This window comes from Stenella coeruleoalba (genome assembly GCF_951394435.1).
Source record: "Stenella coeruleoalba genome assembly, chromosome: 7".
In the NCBI taxonomy this organism is placed as follows: domain Eukaryota; kingdom Metazoa; phylum Chordata; class Mammalia; order Artiodactyla; family Delphinidae; genus Stenella; species Stenella coeruleoalba.
Window position 1 is genome coordinate 37,190,699 of NC_137153.1, and position 19,998 is coordinate 37,210,696.

Here is a 19,998-nt window from a genome sequence, read left to right on the forward strand (position 1 = left end):
AGAATAATATCACTGTCAGGGGTAGAAAAGTAAATTTGTAGTCTTTTGGAAAGCAGTTCAATATGCAGATGTTCACATGGGGGCACAAACAGGCATGTGCAAGGATACTGCTGCAGCAGTATTTCATAGTGAAAAATTAGAAACAACCTAAATGCCCATAAATGGAGATATTGTTAAAATACAAAACACATATATTTTAAAAATAGGCAACAAGTAAAAAAAAAATGAGTGACAGCTATATGTTCTATATTGTGGTTTCATTTGTGTTTCACAAAAAAAGACTAAATTTGTAGATTTATGGTTTTATATGAAGATACCTAGAGAATGATCTAATAGCATACATCCCAAACTTTCATCTTCCTGGTTTCTAGTTGTTCATTTATTCATTTAATATCTGTTTCTGGAGCTATAAGTAGGAGTTGTCCCTACATACTAGGAATAGAGGAGTGAGCAAAATAGGAAAAGTGCCTGCCCTTACAGAGTGGATGTCCTAGCAGGAAGAAACAGACCATGAACAATAAACAAGCAAATACATTATAGGTCAGGTGATGAAAAGTACTGTGAAGAAAAGTAAAACAGGGTAAGAGAGAGAAGAACACAGTGAGATAAGAGGACACTTATATGTTTAGCTGTGCTGTCAGTGGAGCTTTCTGCAGTAATGGACAAGCCTTGTGAATTTGCACTGTCTGATACAGTAAACCACTAGCCTCATGTAGCTGTTGGACCTCTTGATCTGTGCTAGTGCAACTGAGGAATGGAATTTAAGTTTCATTTCATTCCAGTTAGTTTAAGTTTAAGTTGCCATATGTGGTTGATTGCTACCATATTAGCCAGTGCATTTATATGGGATGGTCAGGGAACTCCCCTACATAAAGCAAGATTTGAGCTGAGACCTATACAAGATGAAGGAGCTAACCATGTGTTCCAGGCAGAATGAACAACAGGAACTTATCTGGAGTAGTCAGAGGCTGGAAACGCCAGAGCAGAATGGGCAAAGTAAGAGTGGAAAGATAAAGCCAGAGAAACAGAGGGAGCCCCACCATGGAAGGCCTTGGCAACTAAGACTTGGCTTGTTCTTTGTGTGAGGTGGAAAGCCATTGAGCAGACAAGTGAAGTGATCTGAATTTTTAAGGGGTCTGGACCTGTTCCAGAGAGAGACAAGACAGGTGAGGGCAGAAGCAGGGAGAAAATTAGGAGGGCCCTACAGTAACCCAGGCTGGAGATGATGGTGAATTAGGCGGTAGTGATGGATGTGTAGAGAAGTAATGAAATGAACTAATGGTATTAACCACTGGATCAGATAAGGGGCAGGAGAGAAAAAGGAGGAATCAAGGATGGACTTCAAGGGTTTGGGCTTGAGCAAATGAGATAGGGAGCACTGGGGGAAGAGAACATTTGGGGAAGGAATTCAAGTTCTATTTTGGGCATGGTAAGCGGGAGGTACCTGTAGAGGGTTAAGCCACAGTCCTGACAACGAGAGAGATCAAAATGGGAACTGCAGCTAAAGGGTTTCTTCCTAGAGAACTATGTAAGAGAATAGAGTTCATAGATGGTGTTAGGGTACCCCTTTTTATATGAGGGGCAAAGCAAATGACCTGTCATGAACCTTTTTAACATGAAGATTTTATATGCCTTTAACTATCAGTACATGTGGCTGTAAGATTTGGGTACTTATTTCTCATTTTATTTATTCCATAGAATGGCTCCTGAACGAGTAAGGTCCCTGTCACGAGTTTGTGTCCCACTTGTTACTCTGCCAGATTTTGAACCATTGGTAGAGGCTCTGCTCACCTACCATGGACATGAACCTCAGGAAGTGCTCTGGCCTGAGTTCTGTGATGCTGTGAATGAGGCTTTTTTGCTGTAAGTGATGACCATCTACCTTATCATTCAATTTTGTTTTTCCTTTTCTTAGAATACTTTAGTATGTTGGAAATGCAATTTTCAAATGTTTTGGTCTCAGTACCACTTTACATTCCTAAAAATTATTGAGGATCTCAATGAGCTTTCTAAAAAATGTGGGTTCTGTCTATCAATATTTACCATATTTGAAATTAAAACAAAAGTTTAAAAAATATTTATCACTTCATTTTAAAATAACAATAAATTGATTACATGTTAATACAAATAGCATATTTTTAATGAAAAACAGTGACCTTTTCCAAGAAAAAAATTGTCTAACAAGAGTGGCATTGTTTTCACATTTTTGCAAACCTCTTTATTGTTTGACTTAAAAGAAGAGAGCTAGGTTCTCACAGATATTTCTGTATTCAGTCTGATGCAATATGTTTTTTTGGTTGAGGTATATGAAGAAAATCCAGCTTCACACAGTTATGTACTTGTTAAAGACATATTTTAATAGCCATCTCAGGTAATTGTGGATATGCGACATGGATACCTCACCAAAAATTGAAAATGGTGGTTTTTTAAAGGTTAGTTGCAATGTGGAATCTGAAATTATATCAATGAGCTGTTCATGCTGTTACATTAAAACCAATTGGTCTGTCTTGCATTTTTAATGGATCTTATTTTATAGCTTCATACATGGTTCATTTGGAAAATATTGGTTCATTAAGTTAGGCAGATCTTCCAAACATTGACATATTTCACTTTATACTATCAAAATTTACATTCATTCACCACCAGTCTCATCAGAAATGTCTTATAAGTGTTGGGAAGCTGTAAAGCTTACATTGGTGAAAGCAAATTTTCCAAGATTCTAATTTCTGAGCTTAAAAACTCAAATTTATCATTGGTTATAAATACTGTCAGTTGTTTTCCTTAGTGTGCTAGGGTCACTTCTCTAATTTTTGAGAAAGTATGTGCCAAATACTCAAGTCTGAATAACGATTGTTTGTCTGCCAGTGATTTTTTTCAAGTAAATTTCCAAGAAGGAAAAAAGTGGCTAGTTGATCTTATAGCTCAGCAAGTTGCCCAAGTGCTTCTCCTCTAGACAATCATCGTGTTTTGGTATGTAGCAGAAATGCTTTATGCATACCTTTTCACCACACAGAATGTTTTTAATTGAAAGTATCCTCAAGGGTAAAATTTAATGAAATCAATATTTTATATTAATATTTTTCATGAAATGCATTTTTATGTGAAACTGGCAGTGTTTTTACTGTGAGTATGTGGTAGTAAAGAATACAGTGACTACTGTTCCTTCTTTGATTTGTGTTAGGCATAGCAGTTTTACTCACTATTGCTTTTGCACTATGATGCATAATATGTCAACACAGTTGTTCTAGGAGAACCATGGGATTCAAAATAGTTATTCAGCACTTCAAGTATTTCTGTACCACGTGTGTACTGCCAAGTTCACCTAAAAAAACTCCTGTCCTTAGTTGGTGCTAATACCAACTTGTGTTAATACAAGCAACACAACTTGTCCAGCCATATCTAGAGATTCAATTTTAAGGCAGAAGTACGGTTCTGTTGATGAAATATTAACTTATCACATACACATTTTAATTATTTAATTCCTTTTTGTTTAGATTCTGAATGATCGGTCTCAAGTTGCTGCTGCAATTAATTAGCAGTATAATAGTATTTGAAAACATTCTATTGAATAAGACACAGTAAGGTAAATTATTAACATCTATAAAGCCAAGGGAAAAATAACTTTCCTCGTATTTGTTTTTCATTTACAGTTTAGCGCATTACTTTGGAGTAGATGTCCCACTCTCACAAGTCAGAGAAATCTCTGACGTTTTGATTTCATCTTTTCCTGATGAAACACCTGTGAGATGAGAAGAGAAATCTCTTAATTCTCCTTTGTAAAGCCAGGGGTCCATTTTTAATATAAGAAAATATATTATAAATAAATTTTATTTTTGAATAAAATATTAAATTATAAAATAAATCTAAAAATATGTTATATAAAATTTGTAAAAATATATGAAACATAAAATGTATTTATATCTACAATAATTGGGATAAAATTTAGGAAAGTTTAAAAAAATGTTTAATATTTTTACCAAATAAGACAAAAAAGCACTTGCTTCTTGTTATGTTTCCATGTAGGCACAAGAAAAAATATCAGAATTTATATTAATTTATTACATTTTATTTTTTCCTAGCTTTATTGAGATATAAGTGACATATAACATTGCATATGTTTAAGATGTACACTTTTATATTGCAAAATGACTACTACCGTAGTGTTAGTTAACACCTCCCTCACATCACAGGATTACCATTTCTTTTTTTGTGATGAGAACATTTAAGATCCACTCTTTTAGCAACTTTCAAATATGCAATACAGTATTATTGACTATAATCACCATCCTGTACATTATTAGATCCTCAGAACTTATAACTGGAAGTTTGTACTTTTTGATCAACATATTCCCATTTCTCCCACCCCACCAGTCCCTAATAACCATCATTCTAGTCTCTGTTTCTATGAGTTCAGCTTTTTTAGATTCCACATAAAGTGATATCATACTTGTGTTTCTCTTTCTAACTTATTTCACTTAGCATAGTGCCCTCAATATCCATCCATGTTGTCACAGCCAAGGATTTCCTTCTTTCTCATGGCTAAATAATAGCCGATTTTGTGTATATGTACCAATCCATGAGCACAGTATATATTTTCATTTATTTGTGTCTTCTTCAGTTTCTTTCCTCAAAATCTTATGGTTTTCAGTGAACAGATCATTAACCTCATTGGTTAAATTTATTCCTAGGTATTTTAGCCTTTTTGATGCAATTGTAAGTGTGATTGTTTTCTTAATTTCTTTTTTAGATAATTTATTGTTAATGTTTAGAAACACAGTTGATTTTTGTATTGATTTTGTGTCCTACAACTTTACTGAATTTGTTTATTAGTTGTAACGGTTTTTTTGTGAAGTCTTTAGTGTGTGTGTGTGTGTGTGTGTGTGTGTGTGTGTGTTTGTGTTGGTGTGTGTATCTCCTGTCATGTGCAAATAGAGCCAGTTTTACTTCTTTTCAGATTTGAATGCCTTTCACTTCTCTTTCTTGCCTAATTGCTCTGGCTAGGGCTTCCAGTACTATGTTGAATAAAAGCAGCAAGAGTGGGCATTCTTAGAGGAAAAGCTTTCACTTTTTCAATGTTGAATATGATGTCAGCCGTGTGCTTGTCATATATGGCCTTTACTATGTTGAGCTATTTGCCTTCTATACCTGTTTTTTTGAGAGTTTTCATCATAAATGGATATTGAAATTTGCCAAATGCTTTTTCTACATCTATTGAAATGATGATAAGATTTTTTTTATCCTTCAGTTTGTTAATGTGGTATGTCACAATTGATTGATTTGTGGATGTTGAACCATCCTTGTATTCTAGGTATAAATCCCACTTGGTCAACAAATTAGGCCCCTGGACCCAATTCCAACGTGTGTGTGTGTGTGTGTGTGTGTGTGTGTGTGTGTGTGTGTGTGTGTGTGTGTGTGTGTGTGTGTGTGTGTGTGTGTGTGTGTGTGTAGGTTTCCCCACACCAACAAGTAGTTCTCTGACACTAGCAGGCTATTCGAGAATTCAGCTCAATTCTGATATTATCAGAGATAGCATCAGATTGCACAGGTAAAGGGCCCAGTTGCACAAGACCACCTTCCACTTCAGATGTAGTTGCCAGCCCAGGTTTTTGCCTATGCTTCTGACTAACTGGTTACAAATTGGGGGTTCCCACAACTCCCTCCTTGGCTTTGATTAATTTGCTAGAATGGCTCACAGAACTCAGGGAAACATTTTACTTTCTAGATTACTGGTTTATTATAAAAAGATGTAACTCAGCAACAGCCAGATGGAAGAAATGCATAGGGCAAGGTATGGGGAAAGGGTGCAGAGCTTTCTTGCCCTCTCAAGGTGTGCCACTCTCCCCTGATCTCCACATGTTTACCACCCTGGAAGCTCTCCAAACACCAGCCTTTTGGGTTTTAAGGGAGGCTTCATTAATAGGCATGACTGATTAAACCATTGGCTATTGGCAAGTGATTCAATCTCCAGACCCTTCTCCCCTCCCTGGAGGTTAGTGGGATGGGACTGAAAATTCCCATCCTCTAGTCACATGGTTGGTTCTCTTGGCAACCAGCCCCTACCCTTAAGTGAAGTCTAAAAGTCACCTCATTAACATAACAATAGATACCTTAATAGCTCTCTTCACTTAGGAAATTCCAAGGGTTTTAGGAGCTCTGTGTCAGGAATGGGGTCCAAGGCCAAATACGTATCTTATTATAAATCACAATATCATTCATGGTACGTGATCTTTTTAATGTATTGTTGAATTTGTTTTGCTAATATTTTGTTGAAGATTTTTGCATCAATATTCATCAGGGATATTGACCTATAATTATCCTTCCTTGTGGTATCCTTGTCTGGTTTTGGTATCTGAGTAGTGCTGCCCTCATAAAATGAGTTTGGAAGTGTTCTCCCTCTTCTGTTTTTTTGGAAGACTGAGGAGGATTGATATTAGTTCTTTAAGTGTCTGGTAGAATTCACCAGTGAAGCCATCTGGGTGGACTTTTCTTTGTTGGCAAGTTTTGATTACTGTCTCAATCTCCTTGCTAGTAATTATTCTGTTCAGATTTTCTATTTCTTCACGATTCAGTCTTGGTTGGTTGTATGTTTATAGGAATTTATCCATTTCTTCTAGGTTGTCCAATTTGTTGGTGTATAATTTTTCATAGTAGTCTCTTATGATCGTTTGTATTTGTATGGTGTCAGTTGTAATATGTTTCCTCTTTTATTTATAATTTTATTTATTTGAGATTTGAGCGCTCTCTCTCATTAGTTTAGCTTATCAATTCTTTCTTTCATGGATTTTTTTTTTTTTTAATCTAAAAGGTCATCACCATCGCCAAACTCAATCATCTAGGTTTTCTCCTATGTTATCTTATAGGAGTTTTATAGTTTGTAGTTTAAATTTAGATTTAGGATCCATTTTTGAGTTAATTTTTATGAGGGGTATAAGGTCTGTGTCTAGAATCAGATTTTTTGCATGTGGACGTCCATGTGTTGAAAAGACAATCTTTACTGTATTACCTTTGCTCCTTTATCAAAAATCAATTGACTCTACTTAGGTATTTCTGGTCTCTCTGTTGCAGTGGTCTATTTATCAGTATCACACTGTCTTGATTACTGTAGCTTTGTGTAAATCTTGAAGTCAGGTGGTGTCAGTCCTCCAGCTTTTCTCTTCTCCTTCAATATTGTATTGGCTATTCTGGGTCTTTTGCCTCTCCATATAAACTTTAAAATCAGTTTGTTGATATCCACAAAATAACTTGTTGGGATTTTGATTGAGATTTCATTGAATCTATAGGTCAAATTGGGAAAAACTGAGATCTTGACAATATTGAGTCTTCCTATCCATGGATATCCTCCATTTATGTAGTTCTTCTTTGATTTTGTTCATCAGAGTTTCGTATTTTTTCTAATCTAGGCCTTGTACATACTTTGTAAAATTTATACATAATTATTTAACTTGGGAGGTACTTGGTATCTTCTTTTTAATTTCAAACTCCACTTGTTCACTGCTGGTATATAAGAAGGTGATTGGCTTTTGTATTTTAACTTGTATCCTGCTACTTTTCTATAATTGCTTATTAGTTCCAGTTTTTTAATCAATTATTTTGGATTTTCTACATGGATAATCAGTTAATCTGTGAACAAAGACAGTTTTATTTATTTATTTATTTTTATTTTTATTTAAAATAATTTTTGGCTGTGTTGGATCTTCGTTGCTGTGCAGGCTTTCTCTAGTTGCAGCGAGCAGTGGCTACTCTTTGTTGCGGTGCGCGGGCTTCTTGTTGTGGAGCACAGGCTCTAGGCACGCGGGCTTCAGTAGTTGTTGCTCGCGGGCTCTAGAGTGCAGGCTCAGTAGTTGTGGCAGACGGGCTTAGTTGCTCCACGGCATGTGGGATATTCCCGGACCAGGGCTCAAACACATGTCCCTGCGTTGGCAGACGGATTCTTAACCACTGCACCACCAGGGAAGTCCTGACAGTTTTCGTTCTTTCTTCCCAATCTGTATAGCTTTTATTTCCTTTTCTGTTCTTACTTCATTAGCTAGACTTTATAATGAAGTTGAAAAAGTATGGTGCAAGGGAACATCTTTGACTTGTACCTGAACTCAGTGGGCAAGCTTCAAGTTTCTTACAATTATTATGATTATTAGTTGTAGGGTTTCTGTAGATATTCTTTATCAATTTGAGGGAGTGCCTCTCTAGTCCTAGTTTACTGAAAGTTTTTATATTGAATGGGTTTGGATTTTATCAAATGCTTTTTCTGCATTTACTGATATGATCATGTGATTTTTCCTTTTAGCCTATTGATGTAATGAATTATATTAATTGATTGATTTTCAAAAGTCGAACCAGCCATGCATATTTGGGACAAATTCCACTTGAGCATGATATTTAATTCTTTATACATTGTTGGATTCTAGTATTTTGTTGAGAATTTTTGCATCTATGATCATCAGAGATATTGGTCTCTAAGTTTTCTTTGCTTGTAATGTCTTTGTCTGCTTTTAGTATCAGTGTAATTCTGGCCTCATAGAATGAGTTAGGAAGTATTCCCTCAGCGTCTGTCCTCCAAAAGAGATTGTAAAGAATTGGTATAATTCTGTCCTTAAATGTTTAGCAGAATTCACCAGTGAATTCATCCAAGCCTGGTGCTTTCTGTTTTGAAAGGTTATTACTTATTCATTCCATTTCTTTTAAGAGATGTAGCCCTACTCATTTAGTCTTTTACTTCTTGTGTGAGTTTTGGCAGATTGTGTCTTTCAAGTATTTGGTCCATTTCACTTAGGGTATCAAATTCGTTGGCATAAACTTGTTCAGAGTACTCATTTACTGTCCTTTTGATGCCTTAGGATCTGCAGTGATGTCTCCTCTTTCATTTCTGGCGTTAGTAGTTTGTGCCCTCTCTTTTTTCTTAGTTAGCCTGGCTAGTTGATTTTATTGGTCTTTTCCATAACCACCTTTAGGTTTCATTTATTTTCTCTATTGATTTCCTGTTTGCATTTTCATTTGATTTCAGCTCTAATTCTATTTTTTCTTCTACTTACTTTAGATTGAATTTGCTCTTCTTTTTCTAGTTACCTGAGTTGGAAACTTGGATTATTCATCTTAGATATTTCTTTTTTTTCTAAATATATATTCAGTGCTATAAATTTCCCTCTAAGAACTGCTTCACTGTATTCCACAAATTTTGATAAGTTATGTTTTCATTTTCATTTAGTTTAAAATAATTTTAAATTTCTCTGGAGGTTTCTTCTTTGATTTGTGTGTTGCTTAGAACTATGTTATTAAATCTCCACATTATTTGAGATTTTCAAGTTAACTTTCTGTTATTGGTTCCTAATTTAATTCCATTGTGGTCTGAGAACAGACATTATATGACTTTTTTTCTTTTAAATTTGTTAAGGTATGTTTTATAGCCCAGAATATGGTCTGTTTTGGTGAATGTTCCATGTGCGCTTAAGAAGAATGTGTGTTCTGCTGTGGTTGGATAAAGTAGTCTATAGATGACAATCATATTCACTTGATTGATGGTTTTGTTGCATTCAGCTATGTTCTTATAGATTTTCTGGCTGCTGGATCAGTCCATTTTTGATAGTGGGATGTTGAAGTCTCCAGCTATGATAGTAGATTCATCTATTTCTCTTTACACTTCTATTAGTTTTTTTCCTCACATAATTTGACAGTCTGTTGTTAGGCCCATACAAGTTAAGGATTGTTATATCTTCTTGGAAAATTGAACCCCTTTTCATTATGTAATGAGCTACATATTCCTGATAACTTTCCTTGCTTTGAAGTCTGCTGTATTTGAAATTAATATAGCTACTCCTGCTTTCTTTTGATTAGTGTTAGCGTGGTATATTTTTCTCCATCCATTTAGTTGTTGTCTTTTTTTTTTTTAATTTATTTTATTTATTTATTTTTGGCTGCACTGGGTCTTTGTTGCTGTGTGCAGGCTTCCTCTTGCTGCGGTGAGTGGGGCTACTCTCCGTTGCAGTGCACATGCTTCTCATTGTGGTGGCTTCTCTTGTTGCAGGGCACAGGCTCTAGGCACGTGGGCTTCAGTAGTTGTGGCAGGAGGATTCAGTAGTTGTGGTTCACGGGCTCTAGAGAGCAGGCTCAGTAGTTGTGGCACACGGGCTTAGTTACTCCACGGCATGTGGGATCTTCCCAGACCAGGTATTGAACCAGTGTCCCCTGCATTGGCAGGTGGATTCTTAACCACTGTGCCACCAGGGAAGTCCCATCCATTTAGTTTTAATCTACATGCGTTTTTATATTTAACATAGGTTTCTTGTAGACAAGGTATAGCTGGGTCTTGTTTTGATCCACTTTGTCAATCTCAGTCTTTTAATTGATGCATTTAGACCATTGAGGTTCAAAGTGATTATTGTTATAGTTGGACTAATATCTATTATATTTATTACTGCTTTATATTTGTTGTCCTTGCTGTTTGTTCCTCTTTTTGTCTTCTACCCTTTTTCTGCCTTTGGTGGTTCTAACTGAACATTTTATGTGATCTTATTTTATCTCCTTTCTTGGCATATTTCTTACACTTCTTTTTTTTAACTTTTTTAGTGTTTGCCCTGGAGTTTGCAATATACATCGGCAGCTAATCCAAATCCAATACCTTATAATAAAAAAATAATCCTAATTCCTCCCTCTCCTTCCTTATACCATTGTTGTCATTCGTTTCACATACATATGAGCATACGTAAGCATATACATACACATAAACATACATAATTGAGTACATTGTTCATATTATTATTTTTGAGCAAACAATTATCTGTTACCTCAATTAAGAATAGGAAAAATAAAAGTTTTTATTTTGTCTTCAGTTATTTCTTCTTCATTGCTCTTCATGTAGTTCTGAGTTTCTGACCTATATTATTTTCCTTCTTTCTAAAGAACTTCTTTCGACATTTCTTACAAAGCAGGTGTATTGGCGACAGATCCTCTCAATTTTCATTTGTCTGAGAAAGCCTTTATTTCTTCTCCACTTTTGAAGGATAATTTCACAGGGTACAGAATTCTACATGGTGGGTTTTTTCTCTCAACACTTTTGTATGTCATTTTACCCTCTGCTTGCTTGCATGGTTTCTGAGAAGTTGGATGTAATCTTATCTCTGTTCCTCTATAGGTAAGATATTTCTTCTCCTCTGGCTTCTTTCAGGGTTTTTCCTTATCTTTAATTTTTTTTTTGGTAGTTGAAAAATGATATGCCTAGGTGTAGGATTTTGGCATTAATCTTGCTTGTGTTCTCTGAGCTTCCTGGAATTGTGATTTGGTGTCTGACATTAATTTGGGAAAAGTCTCAGTCATTATCATTTCAAATATTTCTTCTGTACCTTTTTCTCTTTCTTCTTCTGTTAGACCCATTACACATATGCTGTATTTTGTAGCTGTGCCACATCCCTTGGAAATTCTGTTCTGGTTTGTTTCAGTCTTTGCCATCTTTGCTTTTCGGATTGCAAGGTTTCCATTCATATATCCTCTAGGTCAGAGATTTCTTTTCCCACCAAGTCTACTAATAAGCTCATCAAAGGCATTCTTCATTTCTTTTACAGTATTTTTTTATCTCTCATATTTCTTTTTTGATTCTTTCTTAGTATTTCCATCTCTCTGCTTACATTGCCCATCTGTTCTTGCATGCTGTCTACTTTATCCATCAGAGCCCTTAGCATGTTAATCATAGTTCTTTTTAATTTCCAGTCTGATAATTCCAACATCTCTGCCGTGTCTGGTTCTGATTCTTCCTCTGTCTCTTCAAATTGTGTTTCTTTCCCCTTTTGGTACGTCAAGTAATTTTTTTCTTAATAGCTGGACAAGATGTGTACTAAGTAAAAGGAACTGCTGTAAATAGGCTTTTTGTAATGTGGTGATGAGATGTGAGGGGAGAGGAAGTGTTCTATAGTCTTATGATTAGGTCTCAGTCTTTCAGTGAGTCTGTGCCTCTGCACTGGGAACTTCATAAGTTTTTCTCAGTTTTTTCTTCCTCTTAAGTGGGATAGTATGCCTAGAGCTGTCTGGAAGTGGTTATTTCCTTTCCGCCTGGTCAGTTAGGCTCTGATAATACTCCTGAGGTCAGGCCTTGTTAAGAAAAACAGAGAGCTCTGTTGTATTTAAAAGTGATTCCCTTTCCCCTCTTTCTGCCTAAAGCAGGGGTGACTTTTTCTCTGATATTTACTATGTGAACCTGGTGGGAACTCCTGGAGGTAAATCTCACAATATTGTGGGGGCCCCTCTAGGACTGAGTCTCCCTGGAGTTTTTAACTTTCCGAGTTGTTCACAGTGACCCTCCAGCCATTTGCTAATTCCAGTTCAGGTTTTCCTACCCAGCACTCGTGCCTGTGGTGGTTTCTACTTGTGGACCTCTGCTCCAGTCAGCTGTGATTCCCTGTATTCGCTTTCCTGTTATCTCCAGTCTCGGGGACCAAGGTTTGCCCTGTGTCCTCCCTTCTCTTAAGGATGCAAGAAGAGTTGTTGATTTTTCAGTCTGTTCTGCTTTTTACTTTTGTTAGGACAAAGTGGTGACTTACAAGCTCCTGACATGCAGAATGGGAAACCAGAAGTCTCTATATAGCACATTTTTTAAAAACATTAACTACAGTACCATTATTATATCTTAAAATTGACACTGATTCATGATCATCACCACGTATTTAGGCAGAGAACAAATTCTCCTGTTTGGTTTTTTGGAATTAAGAGTCCAAAGTCCACACATTGCATTTGGTTGATGGGTTCACAAATCTCTTTCAATCTATAGGTTCCTTTTGTTTTGCAAGTTATTTCTTGAAGTAAGTTTGTTGCTTTTCCCCACTTTCAGGTTACAGAGCATCCTACCACCTTGAGTGTGATAAAGGGTGCATTCGCCCCGTCAACCCTCCACTGACTTAAGATGCTCCCTTAGTCATATACAGCCATCTCTCAGTATCCATGGGGGATTGGTTTCAGGACGCCCGTGGATACCAAAATCCACAGATGCTCAAGTCCCTTATGTAAAATGGCAGGGTACAGTTGGTAGTACAGTTAGCCCTCCTTACCCGTGGATTGAGTTGTACTTAATTTCTGTATGCATTTAGGCCTGTTTTATTATTTTCTGTTCTGTTTCTTTGGCCTATCATACATTTACACATCAGTACCACTTTGTTTTAATAACAGAGTCTTTCTAATATAAAGTAAGGCTATTTCCCACTCATTTCTCTTCTTTTTCTGGGTTTTTCTGGCAATTCTTGATTGTCTTATCTTTCGAGTAAACTTTGAAACCAATTTGTCTAGCTCCAGGAAAGTCAGCTCATGTTATCTGGAGGGAGGCTCATGTTACATATGTAGATTAACCGAGGAAGAATGGACAACTTTATGATGTTAAGGGTTTCTATCCACCTATTCAAGAACACTTAACGTCTTTCCATTTTGTTCAGGTTTACTTTCATGATCTTAAGGAGTCTTTTACATATTTTTCACATATAGGTTTTAGACATTTCTTATTCCTAATGGTTTCATTTATTTATTTATGCTGTAGTAAATGGATCTTCTTCCCATTTTCAAATTGATTTATTACATTTGGAAAGTGAACAACCTCAAAGCTGCCATCATTCTTTCAGAAGAAGTAGTTACCAATAGAGTATTTGTTGTTTTTTACATATAATTCCTAAAAATTATAATGTATATTTTAATTTCATTTTTTATGAAAGTTATAACTCAGGAATTTGTTAAGGTAAGATTTAGAAAGAGATATAGAATGTTAAATTATTTGATGCTTTAAAAAAAGGTCAGAACATAATTTTCATGGTTAAGCATATGAAGTCTTTTTTTCTGTCTACTTTACACTTATGTCAAAATTTATCCAAGAGTCTGAACTTCCTGAGGAGTCTGATCAGTTATCTTTGTTATTTATGTAAGATATTGGATAATAATCAATCTGAAAGTCTATATAATGTGGTAAGTGTGCTCCACATGCATGTGTCCGTCACATCATTTACCTGAGTACACACTGCAGGTTCTAGTGGCTCACCCCAGCAAATTTCATTTTTTACCCTCCAAAGCAATTATTCATAGTATTTACTTTTAAGTAAAATGCTCTTTGCATTTCACCTTGGTAGCTCTATTTCTGATTTATTTAGTCATACATTTTATTGAAGAATATGGTCTTAACAACTTGTATTTCCAGTCTTACTTTTTCAGCAAGAGTTGAATTAAAGGTAATGAGAAGGAGAATGCCCCTCGGCATCCTCTGTGAAACCCCACAAAGCTGCTTCAGAAATTACTGGCGAGAAGGAGGCCTGCTTAGAGAATAGCCACTCCTCCTCGACCAGCAGTGCTCAGATGGAAAGCTGAGGGTAGCGGCTCCACGAGTAGGCCTGAACTCCTTTGCTATTTATTTTACTTGTGATAGCATGTTCTCCCTCAGTAACTAATAAAATTTATTTGGTTTGGAAAATTATGTCTGCTAATCCACAGGGGACAGACTGTCGAGAAATGCTGGGTGGTCTTCAACTTGTCCAATTCTTATGGCTTCAGCTCAGCAAGTTCCCCAAGCAGTGGCGTAAGGGCTGGAGCCTTTCCATGGACACTTTCCCATAGACAGAGCATCCCAGCCACATGTTGACACGGGGAGGCTGATTCACATTACCACCTCCTCACTGGTACCCCCTTTCCCCCAGCCCCTTGAAGAGTTCCCCAAGTGTGCTGCGTGGTCATTTAGAAACCACGTACTTTCTTTGACCAAGGTGCCCTGCCCTGTGTTTAGCCTTCCAACTATTTGCTTACCACAATCACCAGTGGAATTTCATCTGGTTTACAATTGGTTGGGTGTCTTTGGCCTTGGCTTCCAAATATAGTCATGTATTTTCAGAAATGGGCAGCCTGTCTTCTTTTAAACAGCAGATGCTTGCTCCTCTCTGCAGTTTAGATAACCTAGAGGAACTTTATAATTTCTTGGCTCAAAAGTCAAACCAGACTCCTTACGTCTATCCCTGGGGTTGCCGTAATAGCCACCTGCAGGCTGCACATTGTGTAAAACCTTTCTGGGAGGGCTTATGCAATCCTTTCATAAGTCTGTGGAGTACAAGTAATTCTGCATGACATGGCCTCTAAGGTAAACATAAATCCATTGCTTCAAAAATATTGAGAAGTTTGATAACTAGTTGGAGAATTTTTTCTACATACTGGAATGAATGAGCCAATGAACAAATGAAAGAAAGAGTGGGTGTGTGACTGACCAAGTAACTGACCTCAAGCAGTAACTGTGAGTGTCAAATAGGGTGACGATACACTTATAAATTGTAGACCGTGACACTTTTGAGAGTTAAAAGAGGTACCTATTATAATTATGGTGGGATAACAGACACAAGCCTGTCCCAGGCACACTGGAACATATTTAAATGGGTCTAGTGCCTATAAAATATTTAGCAGGGTGCCTGGCACCCAAAATAAATACTCAACTGTTAGCTTGTTGCTGTTATTATTGTTGTTGACTTTAATAATAATTATATTATTTTTGATAATGTTTTATTAGGTTTTCTCAAGCTTATATCTTTTCCTCCTAATGAAATTATCACTGAACTAAGTCCAGACGTAGCTAAATTTCCATTGCTGAAAAAGCTAATACAGCCTCCAAAGATGCTAAATAAGAAAAAAATAAATTACAAGAAAAGGCTAGCCTTCAACCAAGCTTCTAGTTTTATGTTTTTTCAGCTCCAATAAGAAAAAAATCAGGCTTTAAGGCTTTAAATCTGGCAATCCAGTGGTTAGGACTCGGCGCTTTCACTGCTGGGGCCCAGGTTCAATCCTGGTCAGGGAACTAAGATCCCAAAAAACGTGCAGCACGACCAGAAAAAAAAAAGAGAGAAAAATCAGTCTTTAAGTATTGTCAGTATAAGTGAATGTCTAAACGAAGAAAAGCTACTGTAATACCAAGGACAAAAAGTTAGCAAAGCAGTAGTAGTGACTAATACTCCCATTTCTATCTATCCTGGCATCCTCTTTTTTTTCTTTTTTTTTTAATCTTACTAAGATATGATCACAAAATTAGTTATTGAAAAAGTTTACTTTTCAAGTAAAAACCTGCTGATACTGATTTGTAATAGACATTCCATTATGTTTGCATTTGTACGTTTCCTTTGATTGGTGTTGCTGCTCTTTGCTTTAAGAAGTGACTTCTCTGCACATATAAGTGATAATGATGGCACAGTTTCCTCAAATTTGATATACTTCTTCGATCAAGTTTTCATGGAAATACACCTTTGAAATGTAATAGAGAATATTCTTTCCGGGTCCTTGGAATTAAGTAGTTCTCCAAAAATGTTGGTCCTGATTTCTGTGGGCTACTCTGGCAGCCCAGGCAGCCCTTGATCTCTTTCTGGTTTGGAAAGATGGAACACTGCCTGCGTTCCTCTTGAGTAAGGAAGCTCCTTTCTCTCCTCTACCTCTCAGACAGTGTTAGAACACATTCTCTACCGATGATCGCCGCCCTCCGGAACCTCTCTTGCAAAGTATTGAATTCCATATTTTGGTTTTGCTATAAAAAGCATTTGGAGCCAAAATTATTTAATAAGCATCTGGACCAATTTCTTAACCTGACTACATCTTTTTCAAGAGGATGGGGCACACAACTAGCTTACTAAATTGAGTATTTGGGGAAACAAAGTACAGTTTTTTAAATGTCCAGGAGGCATCTGTCCAGAAGAGTCTAATAGCAGGAGATGTTGGACAGGGTAGAGTGTCCTGTCAGGCCTCTCCTGCTCTGTGTCAGAAATTATGAAACTGCTATGATGCAGAAAACTTCCTGTGATTATTAGGAAGGAATTTTGGAGAACCAAGTTTTTAATCTTAATCTATTTTTCTTGAATTTTGATCAGTATCCAGCCTAGATGGATGGAATAACTATAGACAGAGTAGGAAAAGGACAGCCTTAGAGTTTCTGTAACTAACACATATTGAATAGAATGAAAATTTTCAGTGTCCCTAAAAACGTTTTTCTTTTTTTACTTTATTGGCTCTTTAACATTTCCACAGAAATATATACACTTTATCAGGTCAGGTCAAACAGTGCAGAAGTATATACAGAAAATGTCAATTATCCCCTCCTTATCACACTGTAGTACTTCTGGTAACCATACCTTATACTCTTGTAAACATTAGAAATCTATGTGAAACAATTTTCTCTCTTTTTTTAATAAGCTTTTTTAAAAAAGCAAAAAGAAAAACAGCATTGCATCATACACATGACTCTGGAACCTGTTTTTTAACCAACATAGCTTGGGTATCCCTCAAGGGATATAGATCCAATTCATTATAAAATAGGAACATATTTCCTGATATGAATGGACCTTAATTTATTTAGCTATTTGCCAATGGATACATTCAAGTTGTTTCTAATTTTTTCTTTAAATATTGCTGCAATAAATACCTTCTAAGTAATGCCTTTATTTCTGCCAGGCAGATTCACAAAAGTATGGTTATGAAGACGAGGGATATGTGTATTTTACAGTTTATTAGGTGGTATCACATGACTTAACCAAAAGGGCAAAGCCATTCCCTGTCCCACTTCTGAGAACACCCATATCCTATACCTGCTTTAGCACTGGATGTTATCATTCATCTAAACATTTGCTGATGTGAGCATGAAAAAATGATACCTCCTGGATGTGTTAGTTTACCCTTCTATACTATTAATAAGGTTGAAAATCTGCATATTTTTATTGGCCATTTGCACTTCTTTTATAATTTGCCTTCTTTTTTCCTGGTTTTATTGAAATATAATTTATATATAATGTAAATTATATATAATTTACATTTACAGTCCAGCCAAATTCTGTTATGCAATATATTAAGATCATGTTGCTTTGGTAATTTCTTCATCCAAGATTAATTGTAGTTAAGTTTTTGATGTTTTAGAGAAAAATAGATTTTTTTTGGTTAATAGATGATTCAAATACTAAACATGAGCCCATAGATTTAATCATTTACAACAATTAGTAGAGTGTGCTATGAATCAAGGGTAATAAAAAGACAATTGTTAACATATACATTTTTCAAACTGTGTCTGAGAATAGAACAAAAATTTTATGTTCTTACTAACTTGAGTATAGAACTTACACAACTCTTATGTAAATTTGTAACTGAGCAATATCTTTTAATTCAGATATTTGCTGGAACTACCATTTTACACTAGCTTCCTTTTACATTTGTTCATATCTATCTACTGTTCATCATTCTTAACAGCTCCTGCCTCTGTGCACTGGGCATCACTCGGCCACCATGACCTCATGATAGAAACTACACTGCACATATTGCTGCTCAGAGGGCTTAGGAATGGGACTGCCTCTGAAGAACTCTCACTGAAGTGAGAAACTTTTCTAATGATGTACATATTTATTTCACATAGGTCCTCAAAAAAGATAAGGTGTGATAAGAGCAGGTGTTATTTGGGAAGGGAGGAGCCACTGTGCTGCCAAGTTCTTCCCCCTGCACCTCAGAGCTTCCCTGCCTCCCAGCGGCTTTCTGGCTCTGAGACAGAGGCTATAGACACCCTCTCCCTACTCCCAAGGGGTGTTCTTCTCTCTCAAGAAAGCTGGACAGAAATCCCTTCCCAGGCGTCTGTTAATGTGGCTAAAATTGGCTGATAGCCTGGACTATTGAAAAGACTTCCCTAGACACTGAAGGGAGTGAACACAGGGTCCAGGCATCTGGCTCACCCGGGAAAACTGTCTGCTTTCACCCCTGTACCAGGCCTCAGCTTCTGAGCAACATCCTCCACTCTCCTACCTGCAGAGTGGAGAGGCCTATGTGTGACTTGAGGCTGAGGACTGGCTCCAGCACCAGACCTCCTAGGTTCAAATCGTGGCTGTGAGTCCTCCGTCCCACTCCAACCTCAAAAAATAAGGATAATAATGGTACTTGTTTTGTAGGGTTGTTATGAGGATTAAAATACAAGTAAAATGCTTAGCATTGTTCCAGGTGAGACCTTAATAAATGGCAGCTACTGGCCCTTCAGCCTCTCCAGCTCCTCTTCATCCGGCCCATCAGCAGTCAGCCCAAAGCACCACCTTTCAGGAGCACACAAGGCCACCACCCTGTGTGGCTTCCTGTTGTCACTCACTCCTAGCACAGCCGTACCTCTGAAGACCAGTCTGCAATGCTGGCTGCACTTCCACTCTTCTCCTCATGGACTCTGCCTTCAGCTTCCATCACTCCATCCCCATCCAACACTTTTCTTGGGGAGGTCACAAAGGGCCTGCCCGACGCAGTGCTCGTGCTTCCCTCCGCATGTCCTCAGCCTCTCCGCAGACTTGGTTACAGCTGGACTGGCCTTCTCTTCCTTGGTGACATGGTTCTCTGCTTCTGTCTCCTGAATGTCTGGCACTCCTCCTTCTGTCTGCAGCTCCCCCACCTCTTCCTTTACCTGTTGAAGCTCCTTGGGGCACAGACCTGGGCCCTCTCCCCACTCAGACCTCTGTCCCTCAGAGTTCTCCTCCATTCTCTTGCTGCTCCATGCCAGCTGACAGCTCCCTAATACAGATCTTCAGCCCAGATCTCTCCCCAGAACTTCCAACTTGGATATTCAAGGACCTACGTCATGCCTCTGTTGGATTGTGCCTCAGGCATTCTAAATTCACACACCCCAAACTAAGCTCTCAGTAAATCCTTCACAAATCTTCTCTTCCCTTCCTTCCATTGAGTAAATGGTATGTCCATCCATCTTGCAGCTCGAGAAACTTGCGACAGCCTTGATTCCTACCTCGTCTTCACCAACTCTCATCAAATTCATTGCCAGTATCTCTTGATATCACTGCTAAAATACACTATCTCTCCTTCTCCAGTGCCACCCAGGTCCAAGCTAACACCAGCTCCCCCTGGAAATTTGCACCCACTCTTTTCTCTGAACTGAGTTCTCCATGCAGCAATTAGAGTGATCTTTGAAATGTAAATTGGATCCTGGCACTCCTGTTTAAAACCTTCTGGGCCAGGGCTTCCCTGATGGCGCAGTGGTTAAGAATCTGGTGGCCAATA

The 19,998-nt window shown here is 37.3% G+C and overlaps 1 protein-coding gene across 6 annotated transcripts in view; it reads left to right on the forward strand.

The window, feature by feature from the left end:
* The window catches only part of FANCC (FA complementation group C), a 264,270-nt gene that overhangs the window by 202,547 nt on the left and 41,725 nt on the right, over positions 1-19,998 (forward strand). For all 6 annotated transcript variants that reach the window (XM_079927798.1, XM_079927802.1, XM_079927801.1 and 3 more), the window contains one exon: positions 1,699-1,863. In XM_079927798.1, coding sequence (XP_079783924.1) covers positions 1,699-1,863 — 165 coding nt within the window. The remainder of the gene's footprint in view (positions 1-1,698; positions 1,864-19,998) is intronic.